This window comes from Pseudopodoces humilis, chromosome 18 (genome assembly GCF_049639895.1).
Source record: "Pseudopodoces humilis isolate 2021_Gansu_Grassland_sample_001 chromosome 18, ASM4963989v1, whole genome shotgun sequence".
NCBI classification, from domain to species: domain Eukaryota; kingdom Metazoa; phylum Chordata; class Aves; order Passeriformes; family Paridae; genus Pseudopodoces; species Pseudopodoces humilis.
Genome location: NC_142217.1, coordinates 293,316 through 316,319, shown reverse-complemented (window position 1 = coordinate 316,319; position 23,004 = coordinate 293,316). Strand labels below are relative to the sequence as shown.

The following is a 23,004-nucleotide window of genomic DNA, read 5'->3' as shown; positions in this document are numbered from 1 at the left end:
GACTTGTGAGATTTTCCCGAGCCGTCAGTAAAAACTGTCAGAGCCTTGAGTGGTGTTTTGCTAAGTAATAATTTGGGGACTAAATTAAACGTGGTTTTAAATAATTTGTGGCCAGGTGGGTGTATAGAAATTTGGCCTGAATAGCTATCGAGAGCGAACTGAAGGCTCTCGTTGGTTTGGAGTAAAGGCTCCAAATCCCCAGTTGTCAATGGAAGGAAAATGCATGTGAACTCACACCCTGCAAGAGTGCGGAGACGAACTCTTGCTTTTTTAATGAGTTCAGCCATGATTTCTTGTGGAGTCGTGATAGTTTTGGTGGGCTGATTGTGTGTGAAGATCCACTCAATGATAAGGAGTGGATCCTTCAATGGCATGTCCCATTGAAAAATGAGCGTGTGTAAGCGCGGGGCCTTACCCAGGACAACCAGCTGGAAGGGCAGGCTGGGTTCATACCAGTGGGCTTGCTGCGAAGACAGGGCCTCCTGGACCTTGGTGATGGATTCTCGGGCCTCCGGCATGAGGGCGCATGGTGAGTCGAGGTTCTCACTGCCGCGGAGCAGATTGAAGAGGGGCGCGAGGACTTCTGTCGTGATCCCAAGCCAGGGACATACCCAGTTGATGGACCCGCAGAGCTGATGTAGGTCCCGCAGGGTCTTGGGGTCGTCTCTGATGGTCAGCTGCTGGGGCACGACGGTCCGCTCACAGATCTGGAGTCCCAGGTAGGTCCAAGGGCAGGTGTGCTGGATCTTGTCTTCGCAGATTTCAAACCCAGCGTCCTCAATTGTCTTTATAGTCTTTTGCAAAGTCCAGTGGAGGTAGTCATCATCAGCGGCACAAACCAAGATGTTGTCCATGTAATGTAATATAACTGCGTCTGGGAACAGGACCCTCACTGGGGATAGGATGTGGGCTACGTACCATTGGCAGATAGTGGGAGAATTTTTCATCCCTTGCGGGAGAACAAGCCAATGGTATCCTTTTAGAGGCGCCTGTCTGTTCAGGGAGGGAACTGAAAATGCAAACCTGGGGGCGTCTCGAGGATGGAGAGGGATGTTAAAAAAGCAATCTTTGATGTCTATGATTGCAGGCTTCCAGTCCCGAGGAAGCATGGAAGGTGAGGGCATACCAGGCTGGAGGGGGCCCATATCCTCAATAACCTCATTGATTTTTCGGAGGTCATGGAGGAGTCTCCACCTGTCTTTGCCTGGTTTGCGTAAAACAAAGACAGGGGAGTTCCAAGGGCTGTTGGTCTCTGTAATGTGGCCCTTGGCGAGCTGCTCCTCCACAAGGGCTTCTAGTGCACGCAGTTTGGTTTCGGAAAGGGGCCACTGATCAACCCACACTGGATGGTGTTGTTTCCAGGTGAGTTGGGGGATGGTGGGCTTAGCGGGCTCTTCAGTGACCCCCACTAAAAATCCCTACTGGGAATACGCAAAGAAGCCCCCCATTGGGATAGGAGATCCCTCCCCCAGAGGGTGATTGGTGCCCTCACAACAAATGGCCGGATGGTCGCTATTTTTCCTTCGGGACCTTCTACTATTACATTGTGCCTGCTTCTCATAGACACCGCCACTCCCCCAGTTCCCGAAATCATCCCCGCCACAGGCTGCAATTCCCAGTTGGCTGGCCACTCGGAACGGGCAATGATGGTAACGTCTGCTCCTGTGTCCAGCATTCCTGGGTGATGGATCTTTTCCCCTTTACAGAACAGGCTGCACTCCATGATAGGCTTGTTGGAGCTCACAACCTGAGTCCACATGGCGGTGGGATTGAGGGGAACCTGTTCTAGACAGTTATTTGGTAGACTTTCCAACTGCCCCGATTTTCAGGAAGGAGCCACAGCAGCCTCCAGGCCATCCATGGATTGTTCTTCCAGGAATTCGCTGTGGAGCTGGTTTCTGTTTTCCTGCTCTTTCTGAGCTCCTGTCAACATGGCATGGAGCTGGAAGAAGTGGAGAGGAGAAACGTCGGGAAGGGGAAGACAGAAGGAAATTGCTGGGGAAAAGGGAGACACACACCCCTAACGGTGGCCATATCTCCACAAAATCCCATAAAATTCAAGAAAAATCCCACCAAATTGCAGAAATCTTATCAAAAGCCCACCAAATTCCAGAAACATCCCAGAAAATCTAAACAAATTTCCACAAAATCTAAGAAAAATCCCTCATAATTCTTCAAGTCTTCTCAAAATCCCACAAAATACCAGAAAATTCCACAACATTCAAGAAAAATCCCACCAAATTCCAGAAACATCCCACCAAATCCCCACAAATTTCCATCAACTCTAAGAAAATACCTCAAAATCCTTCATGTCTCCTCAAAATCCCTCAATATCCTACAAAACTCCCACAAAATCTCCTCAATAATGTGCAAAATTCAAGTAAAATCCCACCAAATTGCAGAAAAATCCCATACAATTCCCTAGATGTTCTCAAAACCCTACCAAATTCCAGAAACATCCCAGAAAATCAAAACAAAATTCCAAAGAAGCTAAGAAAAATCACTCATAATTCTTCAAGTCTTCTCAAAATCCCACAAAATACCAGAAAATTCCACAACATTCAAGAAAAATACCACCAAATTCCAGAAACATCCCACCAAATCCCCACAAAATCCCACAAAATTTTGGAAAATCCCACAAAATTTTTCATGTATCCTCAAAATCCCTCAAAATTCCAGAAAAATCCAACAAAATTATTTAAACTTTTGCAAAATCCCACAAAATTGAAAAAAAAATCCCACAAAATTGCAAAAAATTTTAAAAATTGCAGAAATGTTCGGAAAACCCTACCAAATTCCAGAAATATCTCACAAAATCTCCTTAATATCCCACAAAAATCAAGAAAAATCCCACAAAATTCCAGAAAAATCCAACAAAATTGCAGAAATTTTCTCAAAACTCCACCAAATTCCAGAAACATCCCACAAAATCTCCACAAATTTTCACAAAATCTAAGAAAATACCTCAAAAATTTTCAAGTCTCTTCTAAATCCTACAAAATTCCAGAAACATCCCACAAAATCTCTTCAAAATCCCACAAAATTCAAGAAAAATCCTACAAAATTCCAGAGAAATCACACAAAATTCTCTCCATTTTCTCAAAATTCCAGAAAATTCCAGCGATATCACACAAAACCTCAACAAATTTGCACAAAATCTAAGAAAAATCCCTCACTAAATTTTTCTTGTCTCCTCAAAACCCCTCAAAATACCAGAAACATCTCTCAAAATCTGCGCAAATTTCCACAAAATCTAAGAAAAATCCCACAAATTGCAGAAAAATCCCACAAAATTCCCTAAATCTTCTCAAAACCCCACCAAATTCTAGAAACATCCCACAAAATCTCCTCAAATTTCCACTAAATTCCACAAAAATTCCTCAAAATTCAAGAAAAATACCACAAAATTCCAGAAAAATCCTCCAAAATTATTTAAATATTCCCAAAATCCCACAAAATTCCAGAAAAATCTCAGAAAATTGCAGAAAAGTTTCACAAAATTATTTAATCTAAATTTGCCTTGGCAGTTGTAGATCCCAGCTGCTCTTGACCCTCTTCTTGCCACTTGAATTTTAGCAGTACAGCTGCAATTGCCTCTTTCAATCAGTGCTGCCCACTGTGCTTTTGTCACAGGGAACTCAGGATTTTTGTTTCAGGCATCATGATCAGTAGAGATCAAAATGCTCCCAAGTCCCTGAGCACTAAGTCGAGGGGAATTAAAGCCACACAGGTCACATTTGCAGTGCTCAAACACAGCCCTGTTGCTGCTGCTGCTGCTGAAATAGAATCAACTGACAGAGGCCATCACAGAAATTGCCTCTGCAGTGGCAAATAAAATGAAAAAATCCACCAGGAGAAAGAAACACCAGAACTTCCCAACTCACTTCATTGTTTCTTCTGAGCAGCAGAAGAAAAAGGAACAGGGCACCTTTCAGGCAGCTCCACAAGCTCAGGGTTCTCATTTCCTGGGGAATCTGAGATGCAATTGGCCTTGTGTTTCGGTTCTAGAAGACAGGTGTCTGCTAGGGAGAGCAGGAGCCTCCCTTGAGATGAAAGAATGTAGACCCCCTCCCCCCAAATTATTATAAATTTGAAATCAAGGGGGCTCTCAGGCAGAGATCTGGGGATAGGAATAACAGTTCTTTACTAGTATAACCAGGCAAACAAACAAACAATAACTACAGCAATAACAAGAACACAGAACCAGGGACCCTGGGACAGCCTTCTCGGCTGAGATGGGATGGAGGAGAGGTTTTGTCTTCACAAACCCCTCGGGCAGTCAGTCCCGGTGCTCCTGCAGGGCTCTGAGGAACACTCAGCTGGAACAGCAGGGACGAGCTGAGATCCTGGGCCGGTGGCTGAGGTGTATCAGCAGCTCCGCGGCGGTGCCTGGCACTGCCACACGTCCCGGCAGGACAGGGGGTGCGAGGGTCTCGAGTGTGGCCCGGCTAGCTCAGTGATGAGGTTTCTCTTCACTCGAGTTTCAAGCCAGCATATGTTTGTGGGGTTCACTGATTTTCTTCAAGAATCCAAGTCTATAGAGCGAGTAAAGAAATCAGGGGGGGACTCTCTCTCTGGTTTGCATTCCACAGTTTATTTCTGTGAAGGGGAATCCAAAGGATGAGAGACCAAGGATTTGGGGTTTGGGGGGTCTCTTTTAACAGGGTTTCTCGGAGGGAGGGAACATCAGAGAGGGAACCAATTATTTTTCTCAGTTAGTACATCTTGCAAACTTTCTACAAATCAAGGTTACACACGCCAAGATAAAAAATAACAGACACTAACTTCTTCAAATGCCCACAAAGGTGTGGGAGTATTCTATACAGAGGGGCAGAGGGGGAGAGAGGGGGGGGCCTGGTTTCCTGGCAACACAGGGGGGAAAGAAAGGGAAGGCAAGGTAAGCATGCCCTCTCAGCTTCCATAGTTTAGAGGCATTCTGGGACAGGAAAAAGTTACAAACTTCCGTGTAGGAAAGAAGAGTTCTCTTCTCCCAACCCCGTGCTTTCCTGGGCTAAAGAAACTTCAAGCAGCTGGAAAATGGCAGCGGGGTCCTCTCTTTACTCTATTCGGCCTCTCGCCGTGGGGCTGAGGAAAGAAACTTCAGTAACCATGGTAACTTGACGCCAGGTAAACAGGAGAAAGAGAAGCTGGGGGGGAATTACAACTAAAAGATGGGAAAAGATACATTTCAGGCTATCAACTACAACATCTCCCCCCAATTTTTTTCTCAAAGAAGGAGGGGAACTGGGTTTTACTTCTTCAAACCAAGGGGAAGGGTTTGGGTGTATTGGGATTTGGGAATTTCACAGCATTTTATCTGAGGTGCAGGAGAAATTAACTTGGTGGTGGTGGTAACACACCAACGTTTGCAAAACAGAAAACACAATCAAAACAACAACAACAATTGCAAAAAAACCCTAAACCAGTACGGAAAACAGAAGACAGCCATCCCGAAAATCCCCATCTTGAGAAAATGTTTACAAAACTGTCATACTGAGGATGGTTTCTTCTTAAAATACAGGTAAACAAGAAACAAAAACTATTAGCTAAATTCATCAATAAACAGATTCAACAGTGGAAAGTCAGGGTAGAATGGAGAATCTGGATTTCCTTCTCCACCCAAATACCTGTTTGTTCTTTGAACTTCTGCTACTGAAATATCGGTGGGTCCTTGTGGGATGTTTTTCAATGTACGGTTTTACCCACCTCTGTGGGACCCACCGCAAACCCAGGGGTGTTGATACACAAGCGTATCCTCTTTCCCCATGTCACTAATTTGTAAGGACCTTCAATTTTTCCACTTTCAGGGTCTCTCATCAGCACTGGTGGATGTTCCTTGAGCTTGTGTTTGCCATGAGGGGGAGAAATGCTTAACCACTGGGGGGTTTTGATCTTCCATAGAACAGTTTAAAAAAATTGAGAGTGAACAGGGCTTTGCATAATCTTTCCTGTGTGTTAACTTTACTTTGTTTTTCCATTGATTTTTCAAAACTCTTTTGAGTGACTGGTGTGCTCTCTCTACTATTGCTTGACCTGTTGGAGAGTGGGGGATTCCTGTCTTGTGTCTCACTCCCCATTCCTGCAAAAATTCCTTAAACACTTTGGAAATATATGCTGGTCCATTATCTGGTTTAATTTCTTTAGGGATTCCTAGTACAGAAAAAGCTTGCAACAGGTGCTTTGTGGCATGCACACCTTTTTCTCCTGCATGGGCTGAGGCAAAAATTGCTCCCGAGAAGGTATCAATGGATACATGTACATATTTTACCTGTCCAAATTCAGGGATGTGTGTTACATCAGTCTGCCATACTTCACAGCTTTTCAGTCCCCTTGGATTGACTCCAGCACCCAGGGATGGCAGAGCTGTGCACTGACAGTGGGGACATGTGGCCACAATGGCTTTGGCTTGATCTCGTTTCAGATTAAACTGTCGTATCAAACTTGGTACATTCTGATGAAACATTTCATGGCTTAATTTTGCCTGTTGAAACAGGTCAGGGAGTCTGGCCCAGTCCAACAGGGGCAGCAGCCAGGGAATCAGCTCTGTCATTCCCTTCTGCTATGAAACCAGGTAATTCCATGTGCGACCGGGTATGCATAACAAAATAGGGATGTTCTCGATGGGAAACTGCATAAATTAATTTTGAGAGCAATTCAAACAAAGTTCTGTTTGAGATCTCCTTGAGGACTGCATTTTCTGCTCTGGAAACTACTCCTGCTACATAAGCTGAATCAGTGACCAAATTGAATGGTTCTGAAAACCTCTCAAATGCTCTAACCACTGCTGCTAACTCAGCAATTTGAGGGGATCCTTCTACATAATCAACATCTGTTTCCCACTGCTGCGTCTGAGGATCCTTCCAGGTCATTACTGACCTTCGGGATGCTCCAGAAGCATCAGTAAAAACAGTCAAAGCTTCAAGGGGCTTCTGACTCCTCTTATCTTTTGGTACCAAATTAAATTTTGAATTAAACAATTTGTGTGCAGGGGCATGAAACTGAAATCTGCCCAGTAAAATTCTCCAGAGCAATTTGCAGGGGTCTCTTGATTCCTCAAGAGGTGCTCAAACATTTCCCTGGTTCATCTTCACTGAGGAGGTTTCTCCCTCAGAGAGCCTTAGGGGCAAATGTATACATGAAAAATCACAGCCAGCAAGTTCTCTCATTCTCAGCCTGGCTTTTTCCAACCAGCTGGGCCATCAATTCCTGTGGCCTTGTAATATTTTTGGACCGATGGTGACTGGGAAAGACCCACTCAATGATTATCAAATGGTCTTTCTGGTCCTTGTCCCACTGAAAAAATCAACCCCTGAAGGTGTGGCAATTTCCCCCATTACAATAAATTTGAAAGGCAGCTCTGGATGGCATCTATGTGCCTGTCTCTTCTCCATCATGTTGCTTACCTTCTCTAAAGCATCCCTGGCTTCTGGAGTCAGAGTCCTTGGAGCACTCAGCTCATCTCCCCCTTTCAATAAATTGAAAGAGGGGCTAGGTCATCAGTGGCAATGCCTAGCCAAGGCCTAACCCAATTCAATGTTCCACACAGAGATGCAAGTCGGCTAAGGTTTTGGGATTGCTGTTTAAAAACTAATTTTTGAGGAACAATTGTTTTTGCAGTGATTTCCAGACCTAGGTATTTCCAAGGAGGCATCTTTTGTACTTTTTCTTCCTGAAGGGTGAGTCCTGCAGTTGTTAAAACTTCGGTCACCCGGTCCAGTGTGGACCGGAGCAATTTTTCCTGGGGGGCACACACTAGCACATCATCCATATAATGCAGGATAATGGCTTCCCCCACCTCAGCTCGCACAGGGGATAACAAGGCAGCAACATACCATTGGCAAATCACAGGTGAAATTTTTCATCCCTTGGGGGAGGGATTTCCAATGAAACCTTCTCATTGGGGCTTTTCTGTTGAGGGAAGGCACAGAAAAAGCAAACCTGGGGCATCGATAGGGTCTAGAGGAATTTTGAAAAAGCAATCTTTGATGTCAATCACAGCCAATTCCCAATTTTGAGGAAGCATGGCAGGAGACCGGCATCCCTGGTTGAAGAGGTCCCATGTCTACAATGACTTTGTTAATTTCTCTCAGATCATGAACTAATCTCCACTTGTCTTTCCCTGGCTTTTTAATGACAAACACAGGGGAGTTCCAAGGGCTAAAAGTAGGTTCAATATTGCCTTGGGCCAATTTGCTCATCTACTAACTCGTTTAGCGCCTTTAATTTCTCTTTACTCAGCGGCCACTGGGGTATCCAAATTGGGGAATCTGTGGTCCATTCTAGTTTCTGGGTCTGGCGCTTCTCAGTGGCCGCAATCAAAAATCCCGAGGTGTTTTCGGAATTTCAAATGGGGACTCCCCATTGGGACATGACATCTCTTCCCCACAGGGGAACCTGGAAATCAGTGACAATGGGGCGAATAGATGCTATTTGCCCATCAGGTCCTCTAATCTGAATGGGTTCCTTTGATATCTTGGCCAATTGGGCTCCCCCTATACCTTGGATGTGGCTAACCATCGGTTGCAGTTCCCATTGTGGTGGCCATCTCCTTTCAGGGATGAAAGTCACATCTGCTCCTGTGTCTATCATGCCTGTCATTCCCATGCCTTCACTACCTTTTTTCAAATGGCATGAGATGATGGGTTTGTTTTCTCCTACTGCTTGAGCCCAGTAGATCTGAGGTGCTACATCATCTACTGGGATCCCTGATGGAATGGGAATAGCTTGAGCAATTACTTGCCCTTGTGCCAGGTAGAATGGTGGGTTGATACACCGTGCCAAAAGGATGAGTGCATCCAAGTCAGCTGAAAGAGTGACAGGAGAAATTTCAATCTCTGGGGGTGTGTTTTTTGTGTCCCCAATAACAAGAAACTTACAATTCAAGTCGGGGGTCAGTTTTTTCCCTCAGCGGGTCAACGGAAACAACCGTCCAGTGGCGAGACCTAAAAAATTGATCTTTCACAGTAAACAATTTGGAGATTAATTTTGGCTTCCAAACCTCACAACCATTGGTGTTATTTCGGTGGCAGAAGTCAGACCTGTGAGAAACGTCACATTTAAGAGTGTTATCACATTCAATTTTCCCTCCCCCTGCGACTTCTATTCTACTTGTGTCTCAGCGCGAATAGACTCGCGCTGCGTATCTAGTTTTTTTGGTTCTGAGGACCCCCTCCCTTTTCCAAGTTTCCCTGCCCTTGCTTGTTAGGATATGGCACTTGGCAGAACTTTGCAAAATGTCCTGGCTGTCCACACCGATGACAGGTGAACGCTCCCTTCGGCTTTGCTGGTGATGGCAGAGTAGGTACAGTTGTGGCTGCAATCCTTCCTGGGGTTCTTTGGGAATCCTCAGTCCTTGGCACTGAAGTGCTGATTACATCCGTACACATCTCGATCAAAGTTGTCAAGGTCGGTGGTGGATCCTTTGGCAGCACCCGAATCAGTGCTTTACAGGCTTCATTCGCATTCACTCGAGCCATTTCCAACAGCAAGTCAGAGTGCAGGGTGGTATTCTGCACTTGTCTTTCAATCTGTACCTTTAATCTATTCACAAAATCTACAAATCTTTCATCAGAACATTGTTTAACTTGAGCATAGGGAACAACAGATTCAGAAAGAGGAATATTGAAAAATGCTTTCTCTGCAGCTTTCTTTATTTTCTCTCTAACTCCTTTTGGCAAATTTTGGGCTTGGTCAATAGGTTCGCTCCAATCACCTTCACCACATAAATGATTCATGGTAATGGTAATTATTTTTAACCCGTTTCATCTAAAGCTTCAAAATCACTGCTCAGTAATTCTCCCAAAAGGGTTTTCAACAATCTTTTCCAAGCCCCTTCCCAGAGCAAATATTCTCCTGGGGACAGAAGGCAGGAAAACAAATCCTTCAAATCATGGGGGACCAATTGGTTGGAGGAGAGGGTTGCCTTTAAAGACTTTTAAAAAATTGGCTTTCCTTTCCAAACTCTTTTGCTGCTTTGCATAATTCCATTTTCAATCGAAATGACATTGCATTCCATTCTGGTAATGTTCCTCCCCTCCCATAAGTTACAGGTGCTGCAAAGAAGGCAGGCCTCTGTTCCTGGTTTGACCCTTCACTCCCTCCCTTCTCCACACTGTGTGAGCTGGAGGGAGTGACCTGGGAGCCAGCAGCAGAGAGAGGGCAGGCGGGGTTGCAGGGGGGGGAAGGGGGGGTCAGGGGCGGGGTGCCTTGGGAGGGAGACCCACGTGAGGGGGGGGGGGGAGGCAGAGGGGGGGGGGCCGGGAGGACCAGGAGGGGGGAGGTCTTGAGGGAGGAAAGGGTTGGGGGGGGAGGGGCAACAAAGGGATTGTGGGAAGAAGAAGCAACCTGGGGGTTGACCATGTGCTCGCCACCATTTTGAAGTTCCTGGGCCCTTTGTGTAACACTTGGGGGGAGGCTCACCATGTGGTCTCCTCCATTTTGTGTACCCAAAAGACCACCAGGAACAAGAGGAGAGGGATACTGAGGGTAAAGAGGGGTAGGAGAGGGAGCTGGGATGGGTTTTAGGGAAAGGTTTCCAACAGCTTGGCCAGAGCTCCTGGAACAGGGTGCTGAGAGGACTCCCCCAGCTTAGGGTAACAGGGTTGAGGTAAAGAAACAGGGTTATCAGGGTTAGGATTGGATAACCTTTTTTTTTCTTTTTCAATAAGGGTTAGTCTAACCAAAACAAACAAATGGATTACTTTCTCTGCTGAACTATCTCCAGCATTCACAGATTCAGTCAATTTTGTCCCCACTCTGTTCCAAAAGGAAACAGAAGTTACATCTGCAGGAGACACTTGAGGAAAATTTAAAAAAACCCAATTCACTAATTTTTTCACTTTTTTCTTAGAAAAAGGGTTTCTCTCCAATTTGCAAAATGCCAATCACTTGATTAAAAATCCCCCTTTGTGCTACAGACAATCTTGCACCCATCTCTGTGATCTCACCTGTCTGTCCGCAGCTATTTCACCAACCGGCTCCAAACTGCTCTGCATCCAGAAGTTTCACCTGGGATGGGACTCTTCTCTCACACCCACTCCCTCTTCACCACTTCCCCCCTTTGGGGAATTTCAGTCTTCTGAATGCTCCTGCCGTTGTCTCGCTCTCAAAAGCAGCCCCCTCGGTGCACAGGGGTTCTTGCTTTTCTCCCCAACACGTCTTCCACTTAGAACAGCGAAGAGACGCTTCTGGGGTAGATGTCGTCCCAGCGGTGGTCAGAATCTCACCTTCCGTGGTTCTTCTGTCCCCTTTGTTGAGGGACAGGCCAGCCTCACGTTCTGGGCGTCATCTGACTCGATCTTCTCGAGTGTGGCCCGGCTAGCTCAGTGATGAGGTTTCTCTTCACTCGAGTTTCAAGCCAGCATATGTTTGTGGGGTTCACTGATTTTCTTCAAGAATCCAAGTCTATAGAGCGAGTAAAGAAATCAGGGGGGGGACTCTCTCTCTGGTTTGCATTCCACAGTTTATTTCTGTGAAGGGGAATCCAAAGGATGAGAGACCAAGGATTTGGGGTTTGGGGGGTCTCTTTTAACAGGGTTTCTCGGAGGGAGGGAACATCAGAGAGGGAACCAATTATTTTTCTCAGTTAGTACATCTTGCAAACTTTCTACAAATCAAGGTTACACACGCCAAGATAAAAAATAACAGACACTAACTTCTTCAAATGCCCACAAAGGTGTGGGAGTATTCTATACAGAGGGGCAGAGGGGGAGAGAGGGGGGGCCTGGTTTCCTGGCAACACAGGGGGGAAAGAAAGGGAAGGCAAGGTAAGCATGCCCTCTCAGCTTCCATAGTTTAGAGGCATTCTGGGACAGGAAAAAGTTACAAACTTCCGTGTAGGAAAGAAGAGTTCTCTTCTCCCAACCCCGTGCTTTCCTGGGCTAAAGAAACTTCAAGCAGCTGGAAATGCCAGCGGGGTCCTCTCTTTACTCTATTCGGCCTCTCGCCGTGGGGCTGAGGAGAGAAACTTCAGTAACCATGGTAACTTGACGCCAGGTAAACAGGAGAAAGAGAAGCTGGGGGGAATTACAACTAAAAGATGGGAAAAGATACATTTCAGGCTATCAACTACAACACGAGGGCACCAACAAAGAGGGGAGAAGGAGAAGAAGCAGCACCTCTGTCTGGGTGATGGCGATAATTCCCTTCTCCCCACCGCAGCAGCTCTGCGACCCAGCAAACCAACGTCCTTCCCCGAAGCCGAAGCAAGCCAGCTAAAAACTGTCCCCAACCTCCTTTTCTGCCCCCTTCCCCCCCCCCCCCCCCGGCCCGGCCCCTCTTTGTCCGTTGAAGCCATTCCCTGCATTTCTCCTTTTCACATTCTTTCTCTCATCCACTGAGAGGTCCAGCTTATCATGTTCTGGTGCTTGTCATCAACTGATTGTGCTCTTGATTTCTACCAGTGCAAGAGATGTAGAATCATCTCAACTGAACACAGAAACAAACTCTCTCTGTCAGCCCATCTTCATGTTCCAGATCACTTTCAAGATGTCCATGGGGCTGTTGGAATGATGAGGTCTCCACTGCTGGCTGCAGGCTCTGCAGATTCTTTCTCCACATTCAGCCAGGCTTGTAGTCCCCAACAATTCCTGGTACCTCATATTTTCTTTGATTAGAAGAGTAACAGTGAAAACCTCACCAATGGCACAACTCCCCAGTGCACAAGGAAAAGAAAGAACAAGTTGTCAAGTTCTTCAAATATTTGTCCTGCTTTGCTGCAAGAGTTGTGCTGCATTCACAGTGTGGGAAGCCAAGAGAAGCTGCAGCTGGGGGCACATCTTGTGACAGGAGCTGCGCCGCGTTCTCCAGGACAGGTTTTTGGAAAGAACAGACAGGACTATGGAGAAGATTCTGGGAAAATTGAAACAGCTTTTTTAAGAAATGAAAATAAAATCAAAAGAAACAACCAATATTTTTTTTCTATTTTTCTCTATTTATTTTTATGTTCCCCTTTTCCATCTTGTGCTGTTTGTCCATCCCATTCATTCCAAATGGATCTCACCTCTAAGATCTGAGACTTGGCAAGTTTTAGACACTGTAAAATACCATGAGCTATACCCAGTTTGCCTTCCCCGGTTTTACTTGGAAAGCAATGCTGGAGACACAAGTGCAGTGCTTGGCTCAGGTACAAATTCTGCATTCAGGGAATGTGCTCAGACGGTGTCTGACCCTCAGCAGGGACAAGGCACAGCAGCAGCCAAGGGCATTGCTGTGCCCCTGTGCAGGAGTCCAGACTCTGGCTCTTGGCTCAACAGGGCAAAGTTCCCGTGTCTGGCCAGGCTCAGGGGCTGCCCGGGGAGCGCGGGGCTCGGGGCGGGGCCGAGCGGGCAACGGACAAATGGACACGGGGACAAACGGTCCCGGTGCTTCAGTTGCAGTGGCAGCGGCGGCAGCGGCGGCAGCAAAAGCAGAGAATTAATCAATTTCTGTCTCTCCTCTCCCTCTCCCACTGTCCCGCATCCTCTCCCGGTCTCCCTTTTCCTGTATCCCCTCCTCCTCCAGTTTCCCTCACACCGTGCACACCCGGGCCATGCCCCCGGCCCGCCCCCGGCCCCGGGCGGGGCTGCCCCGGCCCCGGCCCCGTCCCCGGCAGTCCCTCCGCGGTCTCGCCTCCGCCCAGCTCTGGCTGTGCTGGCGCTGGCGCTGCTGGGCGGGCATCGTTGCCTGGGGCTGGGGCGGTATCGCTGCCCTTTGGCTCCGCCTGGCCCGACCCCATCCCCGGCCCCGACCCCGACCCCGACCCCGACCCCGACCCCGGCCCCGGCCCCGGCCCCGGCCCCGGCCCTGCCTTCGACCCCGGCCCCGGCCCCAGCTCCTCCCGGGGCCCGCGGAGGACACAGGCGGTGCGGCCGCTGCCGCCGCCTCCGCTGCGACTTCCCCGGCCCGAGCTCCGCCGCTGTCGCGTTCCAATGAGGGAACGCCTGCGGATGCCCGGCCCGGGGAGGTCGGGGAGCGCTCGGGGGCCGTTCCTGGCCCCGGGCCGAGCACTGACGGCCGCGTCTCTTCCCCAGGGAAGGCGCAGGAGGCCCTGCAGCAGCGGTACCGAGTGGGTTCACTGCTGGGGCGCGGCGGCTTTGGCAGAGTTTTTGCGGCCACGCGACTCTCGGACGGACTCCCGGTGAGCAGAGGGGCCGGCGGCGGGCGGAGGAGGAGGGGGCGGAGAAGGAGAAGGGGGCGGAGGAGTAGGATGGGGCTGGACACGGTGGGCGGTGAGCTGAATTTGCTGTTCCCTTTGGCTTGCAGGTGGCCATCAAAAAGGTGCCACGGAACCGCGTCCGGCACTGGGGCGAGCTGGTGAGTGAGCGGGGCCAGCGGCAGAAGCCGGGCCGTGCCGGGCGGGGATGAGCCGGGGCCCGGCAGGGTGGGAGCCGCCAGGACACCTGGAGGGAGAGCGGGCATGGGGCCAGCGGAGGGCACAGAGCATCCCGGGCTGGCTGAGGGCTTCCATGACGGCACCGTGCTCCTCCCACAGCCCGACGGCACCAGCGCACCACTGGAGATGGTGCTGCTGGACAAGGTGTCCACAGGCTTCCCCGGTGTGGTACAGCTGCTGGAATGGTTTGAGCTCCCCAACACCATTGTGATGGTGCTGGAGCACCCGGAGCGGTGTCAGGACCTGCGACGTTTCATTCGGGCACGGAGGTTCCTGTCCGAGGAAGAGGCGCGGGAGCTGTTCCAGCAGGTGCTGGCGGCCGTGCAGCACTGCACCAGCTGCGGGGTCCTGCACAGAGATATAAAACCAGAGAACATCTTGGTTGACCTGGACACCAGCCAGGCAAAACTGATCGACTTTGGCTGTGGCACCTACCTGCAGGACACAGCCTACACTCAATTTGCAGGTGAGCCCACGTCAGGGCAGGCTCCCGGTCCTGGCATCTCCTGGCCCAACATCTCCTGGCCCAACCAGGTTGTGGCAGCAGGGATTCTCCCTTTGGCTGCCAGTCACAGGTCTGTGTCTTCAGCCAAGTTGCTTTTGAGCAGAGCTGGATGGGGACCCATCTTCCATCCCTGCTGGCAGTCTTTGCCTGCCACTCTGCCCAGGACTGGGGCTGGGGCAGCCAGCCTGACAAAACCCCCATGGTTGGGGGTAGCAGAGAGGGGGAGCCAGAACCTGTGCACCAGCTGGTTTGGTGTGCAGCTGAGAATAGGCTTGGACTGCTCTGCTTACCTGGTTTGCTTTGGTTCAAAGTATTTTTTGGGCAATGCCAGCAGGGAGGATGTAGGTATGGTTTTTCCCCAGCACTGAGTGGGTTTATCCTTTGTGTGTCATGGTTAGGCCTTGCCAGGGTTTCCACTGCCCTCTTCCAACACCAGTGGCTTCTTTTGCAACCCCAAGTTTGTACCCAAGTCCCAGGTGCTGGCGAGAGGGCAGCAGGTCACCCCATGGGCCACTGGGGAAGCCCCCACATGCCCAGGGATGCTGGGGTCAGGCTCTGGGAGCAGCAGCATCCCCCTGATGAGCTCCATCCATATTCCATAGGAACACCGTCATACAGCCCCCCGGAATGGAACGACTTTGGGTGGTACCATGGCAAGGCAGCGACCGTCTGGTCCCTGGGCACGAGATGGTCTGCGGGGAGCACCCTTTCAGGAGGGGCAGGAACATCAGATGGGGCCAGCTCCCGCTGCCACAACGACTCTCCCAAGGTGGATCCTCATCTCTGGGCTCGGGGGGAACACCAGTGTTGGGAGACAGCAGCGGGCTCGTGAGCATCCCGCTCTGGCAGCTGCTGAGGAGGTGGCACATGTCCTGCTCTCCTGCTCTCCTCCAAAACAAAGAATTGATGGGAAAGTTTAGGCCCAGCTCTGAGCACATCCAGCGTGGCCTGGGCACGAGAACGGTGGGGCAAAGCAGACAGGAGCCTTCTCCAACTGACCAGTGGTTTGTGGTTTCTCTCCCCAGACTGCCAAGCTCTGATCAGGTGGTGTTTATCCCTGAACTCCTTGGACAGGCCCTCATTAGAAGACCTGTCCTGTGATCCCTGGGTGCAGGATATTCATCAGCCCTAGAAGAAGGGAGAGAGCCACAGGCACAGTGATGCAGGGACCTGGTAAGTTACAGCTCCACACATGCCCTGGCAATCAGCAGCAAAGAAACCCAGACTTTTTTGTCCTGCCTGTGTCACTGCACTGGGCTCATCGAATGGGAACACACAGCCCTTGTGCTGGAGCTGAGCTGCTCTGCCCAGCACTGGTGGGCACCATCTGAGCTGGTTTTGCTTGTCCTGCTTCACTGACAGCCGGGCCCTGGGCAGAATCCTGACAGCCTGGTGTCACCCCAGGGAAGAAGGAGCCCCTGGAGAAGCTGGACCAGGTGGGGCTGCTGCTGCTGCTGGAGACATGGAGGACAGCAGCAAGGATGACAACCTCTTCCTCCACCTGGCCAGCGGGAGCTGGCGATGATGGACTTTGATTCTGGCACCTTCTTCAAAGCCAGGCTCCACTGTGAATTTTCAGGTAAGTCCAGACCCAGGGGGATGCTCCCAGATTTGTGCATTGGCCGGGAACCAAAGGTTTCCCCTTTGCTGGGGCAGATGCAACTGATTCCTCAGTGGCTGCCCAGCTGGTTTTTGGCAGGGCTGGGGGCGTGGGCTGGGGTGGTTACGAAATGGGAGTGGGATCCTGGCCCTGCCAACAGCCCCCAGCACCCACCGTGCCCCGGGCTGGGGCTGGGGCAGCCAGCCCGACACAAACAAACCCCCATGGCAGGAGCACAGGTGGGACTCCAGAACCTGAGCACGGCTGCTTTGCTGTGCAGGCAAGGGAGGGCTTGGGCTGCTCCACTCCCCTGCTTTGCTTTGGGATCACCGTGATTTTGGGGGACAGTGCAGGGGGGAAGGGAGAAAGCATGGGCTTCCCTCACCCGTGGGTGGGCTTTTCCCTAGAATGTAGGGGTTGGGCCTTCCTCAAGCTCCTGACAGAGACAAGATTTTTTACCATTTTTCTTGTTTCCCCTTTTTGTCTGTAACCTATTTTCATTAATTTGTTGTTTGTTTTTCTAAAGGAAGCGTTCTAGGTGGGGTCCAGTCTGGATCGGGAAGTGCTTGGGACCAGCTGTGGCGTGGATGGGCCGTGCCCTTGGAGAAGACTGAGGACATCGTTTGGGACCAGCTTTTCTTCTGGCAGTGGATGGTGTGAGGTGGGTCCTCATCTCCTTGGCATGGGTGGGACAAGAGCTTTTGGGAGATGGCAGCGGGCACAAGAGCATCCCGCTCTGGGCAGCTGCTGAGGGGCTGGATCTGCCGTGGCTGGCTGCAGGCTGGGCACATGTCCTGCCCTCCTGCTATGCTCCCAAAGGCAGCAGTGATGGGCAGCTTTGGGCCCAGCTCTGAGCACGGCCAGCATGGCCTGGGCACCGCGGCTGGCTGGGACAAGGGGACAGGAGCCTTCAGCTGACGGGCGGTTTCTGGTTTCTCTCCTTGCAGCCGGGCTCTGCGGATGCTGAGGCTGCTCTGGGCTGTGCCAGGGCTCTGCTGGGCTCAGCACCGGGCCGGGATCAGCCAAAGAAGAAACGGTGTGACCTGCAGCAGAGACTTGAGCATTTTGGCAATGCAGCTCAAGTCTGCAGAGTGTCCACCTGTCGTTCTAATTGGGAACGGTGGAAAGAACGACACGGACTCTCACGGGAGTCACAACAGGAGAATTCCTCTAGTTTATTGCTTTAGGCTTGTTATATAGATTAGTTCATGGAAAGTACAGAAAGGAAACTCTTACTGGATAGTAAATTCACCACATTACCATCATTGGTCAGTGGGGCTCACCACCCCCTGACTTTCCCTTGCAAGGAAAACAAGAGGACAGACAAACAGCACCTGGCAGTTGTTTTCTGTCTCTGAGGATTGTTTTGAAATCCTCCTATGAATTTCCCAGGCTAGTTCTCAGGCAGGACTGAGAGGCCATGGGGCCTGCAGCCTGCTCCAAAGCTAGCATCCACATCCACCTCAAAGGGAAAACATGACACCCCCCAAAAATTAAACTTCTTCCATAACTTCTGAAATGAAATCAATCTGGGATGACCCCAAATGACATTTTTCAGCTTGCTCAAGCTGTAGCTCAGCCCTTCTCTGAACAGTTCCCTCCCACACCTGCCTTTTCCTTCACAACTGCTCCCTCCTTTCCCCCAGTGAGTTCCCAGCCCATCACAGTCTCCATCACACTGCAGCCTTCCTTGATGCCTCTCACCACGAGGAAGGCCAAGCCCCAGTCTCAGGGTCTCATCCTGTCACTGGCTGAAGAACAGCAATGTCTGTCTGTGCCAGGGGCTCTTGGATGTCTCTGTATCCATGGACAGAAGGTCTGTCCTTGCAAAGGTTTCCATAATATCTTGGTACCCATGAGTATGGAATGAACACAGAGAGTGAAAGTGTCAGTCACGTTGTTTGCACACTCCTTCCTTTCCATACAAGACACATCCATGCACACCCCCACGTAGAGATATATTAAAAGGATAGGGATGGATAGAGATTTCCCACAGAGCTCTAACTTTGGCATAACTCACCTTGTAAGCCATGGCCAGGGGATTTTTTTCCCAGCTCTGTGTCAGTAGGTGTCCAAGAGCTGAAGGGAACAGCATTTAGAAGCAGTTTCAGGATTTCTAGGCAGGAAAGGGAGCTGACAACCATCCACATAACTCACCGTATTCGTCGGGATGGGCTGCTGGTTCTTTAGGAATATGGCACAATGGAGACACAAGACTTGGGATAATCCCAGCTCTCTGTGGATCTGTGCAAAGGTGGAGCAGCAGAAACACCTTGTGTCTTCTTTGGGGACACAAGGTCCAAGGAGCTGGGGTGGCAGAGCATGACCTGGGCTGGTGGCAGGTGAAGTCCCATTACATGACATCCCGGAGTGGCACAGGACAAAGCTCCAAGCAGCCACAGCCCCACTGAGGAAGTCCTTGGAGTGCTGCACATCCCATGGGAAAAGCTGCATTCACTCAGTCCATTGGGATTTATCACTTCCATTTGCAACACTTTAGGTCCAAGTTTCAAACTGCAGAATTTTTACACTCAAGACACAGTCATGAAGAACATGTATTTCAATTATCTATTCCTTTAACTGCACTGTAAAATATCTTAATATTGGAAAACATCCATCAAATTTGTAAAGGAAGGCAGCTAATGGATCCTTTCCACTAGCACATGTACAAACTAAGTAACTAAAATCAAAGCTGAGTTCTCTTTTTCAAAAGATCAGTTACCTCTTTCTTACTCCAGAGTTATAGAAGATTTTTCACTACTCATTTGGGGGTAATTTTTATCTTTCATAATTTTTTTTTGTTTTTTTTGTTTGTTTGTTTGCTTTTGTTGTTTTGGTTTTTTTTTTTACAGAAAGCATGTCCTAGAAAAGGCATGTCCTTTGCTCCTGGTTCCCGTGTGGAGCAGCTCCCTTCCCGCTGGCTGAGCTGCTCAGGCAGAGCCCGGCAGCTCCTGGCCCTGCAGGGCTGAGGCTTTTCCCCATTGCTGGGCACAGACTGATGGAGCAGCACTGCTGAACACGGGCACACGCAGAGGGAGCAGAGCAGCTGCCTTTGCCCACCTGAAGCTCCAAGGCCAAACTCTGAGCAGGCACGGCTGGAAGAGACTCGCAGGCTCCCTGTTGGCTCTGCTGCCCCACTTGTGCCCGGCCCAGCTCTGCGTGAGGCAGAGGGAGAACAAGGGGCAGCTCCCTCCCAGCCCCAGCCCAGGGACCCCTCCAGCCCCGGGCCTTGGGCCACTGTCAGCACCTGCTGCTCCAGCCACCGCTTCTGCTGGCACTGACAGCAACAACCAAACTGGGGCTGGTCCCAAGGGAGCAGCAGCAGTGCCTGGATCTGATCCCTCAGTCTGGGGCAGCCCCCTGGGGGAACAGAGGGCACAGCAAGAGGGACAAAACCAGGCAGGGACAGAGACTGGGAAGAGCCAGAGCTGGGAGCAGGAACAGCTGCTTCATTGCACTCTTGGAGAAAGCTCCTGTCTGGGTCAAAGCACTGAAGGGTGTGAAAGGCAGAGAGGAGGCCACACCAAACAATGCTCCTGTTTTCACACCCTCCTGTAGTAAATGGAAATGATTTGTGCTAACTAAATTGTAACTATTTGGAAAGTTATTCTTAGGAGCAATCAAGGGAATTGGTGTTACAAGGCACATGTACCCCTCTAGAGATGTTGCATGTTAAAATTAAGGTACAGGATGTAGTTTTGAGATAAGAAATGTCCTAAGACAAAATCGACCTTGAGATGGATAAAGTTGGAACAACTTTAGGCATAAGGCCTGAAAATTATAAAATATAAGACTGATTAGTGGAGCACAATGCTTACTTACATAACACAAGGCTTACTATGCACACACAGCCTGTTATCCAGAGGACAACGAAGATGAGTGTAAGCCTTTGTTCAGAAAACCACCAAAAGAAGACTGAAGACCCCCTAGCAACAAGTGAGGCTTGCGCCATGAAGAACAGTGATGTAAAATTAAAGAATCAAAAATAGGAGGAGACTTAGGGGAAACATGAATGAATATGTATAAGCATACAGTATATAAGTTTAGTTTGAATTATTTTGTTTTGGTATGTGAGGCAGGGTGAGAAGCCCTGCCCACACCCTGGTCAGTTTTGCTTATGCTTTAATCATACTCAATTACTGGAAAATTACATTCACACATATATATATATATATATATATATATATATATATGTATATATATGTATGAAGATATTCACTAAATTGTACTCTTTTACAGAATTGTTTTCCTTTTATACCAAATTTCTATTCAATGCCCTAAATAGTATTATTTTATTAAATTGTATCCTTGTATTCAATTCACTAAATTGTATAATTTTTCCCTTGTTATTTAATTGCTATTAACTCAATAGATCTAGTTGTCTGATTTTAATTTCATTTACAACAGCACCAAGAAGAAAAAGGGCCTTACTGAGAGCAAGCAAATTTAATCCTCTGCCAGGACACAAATTTAGAGGGCAAAAAATTAAAAAAACCCACAGCATCAGCCCAGCTTCCCAGTGAGAAGGGTTGGAACTCTCTGCCCCTCAACACTTCCCCAGCAGCTTTACAAAGGGAACTGGGATCTGAGCTGTGCCCTCTGAACCAGCAGAGCCAGCCTCCCTTCAGGGTGAGAAGCCACAGCCTCGGTTATAGCCCCGGGTGCCTCCTGTGCCCCAGAGAATGGCCATGGCTGTAAATGTGTGTTTGGCTGCAGCACAGGGCCAGGGTGAAGCTCGGCAGCCTCATCAGAGCCCACGGCCACGGCCCTTCCCTGCCGGGGCCCTCACCTGGCCCGGCCCAGCCCGGCCCGAGCAGCCCGGACTGGCCTCAAGGGATGGGCTCCACCTGCCCGCTGTGCCCACAGGCCGGGCCCAAGGGCTCACAAGAGGCTTCCTCCCAGCTTTGCAAAATCTCGGCCAAGAGTGTCCCCTTTGCTGTGCTGAGAAGAGTAAAAAACCCTCTCAATTTAACCCCACTGCACTCCTCATAGGGGATCCCTGCACACCTTAGGAGAGAGCCCAAGTTTTCCCTGTGTGCCTGATGAGGTGCAGGCCCAGGTGATGCCACTGAAGGAAATGTGCCCTCACAGCCCAGGGACGCTCAGCATGGGCTCCCCTAGCTCCTCGGGGCCCCAGTGCTGGTCACGGCAGCCCCTGCCTGGCTCCTGCCTGCCCACACCGTGGGCACCCCCGGCTGCTCCTGGACATGGAGCTCAGCCGGGGCTGGTGCTGTGTGGGCTGTGCTGGTGGTACCAGCCAGACACTGGGGTGACAGCTCCATCTCTTTATTTGAACAAAAAACATGGACCAACCCCTGCTCTGGTGCACAGGGGCTGCCCAATTTCAGTCCTGGCCAGGGACCAGGGCCAGGGGGCTCAGGGGCAGAGGGTCTCGCCTGGGAGGTGTGGGTCTTGGGATGCCCTCAAGATGGGGATGCAGATGCAGCACGGCAGATGGGGAGAGATGTGAAGAGCGAGGATAACAGGTCAGCTTCTCAGACACTAAAATCTTTGGCTGCTCTTCTGAAGCTGCAGAGGTGCTCCTGTGGAGAGAGGAGGTGGCTGAGGCCCCCAGCTGCCGCTGGCACACAGGGACCCTCCTGCACAGCAGGGCCCAGAGCTGCCAAGGCTCCCCAGCACGGCTGGAGCTGCTGGCACAGCTTGGCCCAGCTGGACAGCTGCCCCTCAAGGCCCTGGAGAGCAGGAGATGGCTCTGGGCAGGGTCCCTGGCCAGGAGCAGGCCCCAGAGCACCTCTGCCTTTCAAGGACAGTCTCATCCCCCCTCTTTGTCCTGCCCACCTTGCTTTGCCTCTGCCCGCTGCTCCTGGGGCTGCTCTTGGCCAGGCAGCCTCAGTGGCAGCCAGCACTGGCTGCAGCCCCAGCGGGCTCCCCAGGACAAGGCCCAGCAATTAAGAGGCCAATGAAAGGCCTGGGCAGCAGCAGAACTCTCAGCAGTTATTTGGGCAACCAAGGCCTAGCCACAAGTCCACAGCAGCCTCACTGGGAATGTCTCCTGACTATGAGCAGCCTTTCAAGAAGCTGTTTGAGGCCAAGATCAGCAAAACACTCACCGTTTTCTCTTCCACCAATACCAGATTCCAGCACAGCACATCATCAGGAAAAGTGCTCCACCAGCCACAATGGCCATTAACTTAATCAAACCATGTGTTCCCTGGTAGAAAACTCTTCTCATGCTTTCCCAGATATTCTGAGCATGTGCTGTGGTGCCGGCTGCATCTGTGGGAGCAATGGGCAGTGTGAGCTGTGCTGTGCTCCACTGCTGAGCTGGCAGCACGCTGGATACGGCCAGGACATTCTCTGTTTCCCCCAGAGCTGGGGCCTGCAGGCACCTTGCCACCCCTTGGCACAAGGCTGCTCAAACCCCTGAGCTTGAATGGCACAATTTCTCTGTGCTGTGCTGGTCTTCTCCAGGAAATACTTGCCAAAGACATGGATAAGGATCAGGAAAATGCCCAGGGTTTTGGAAATGCTCCAGGGCCACCCCTCTTCCAAACAGACCCTAAACCT

The 23,004-nt window shown here is 50.2% G+C and overlaps 1 protein-coding gene across 1 annotated transcript; it reads left to right on the top strand.

The window, feature by feature from the left end:
* Positions 1 to 1,107: 1,107 nt before the first annotated feature.
* LOC148182848 (serine/threonine-protein kinase pim-1-like) lies at positions 1,108 to 17,443 on the top strand. Its single transcript, XM_088064242.1, has 8 exons — positions 1,108 to 1,114; positions 1,582 to 1,649; positions 13,811 to 14,116; positions 14,242 to 14,292; positions 14,471 to 14,837; positions 15,479 to 15,645; positions 16,386 to 16,455; positions 17,424 to 17,443. The coding sequence occupies exons 1-8, from the start codon at positions 1,108 to 1,110 to the stop codon at positions 17,441 to 17,443; spliced, it is 1,056 nt and encodes a 351-aa protein (XP_087920368.1).
* Positions 17,444 to 23,004: the final 5,561 nt, after the last annotated feature.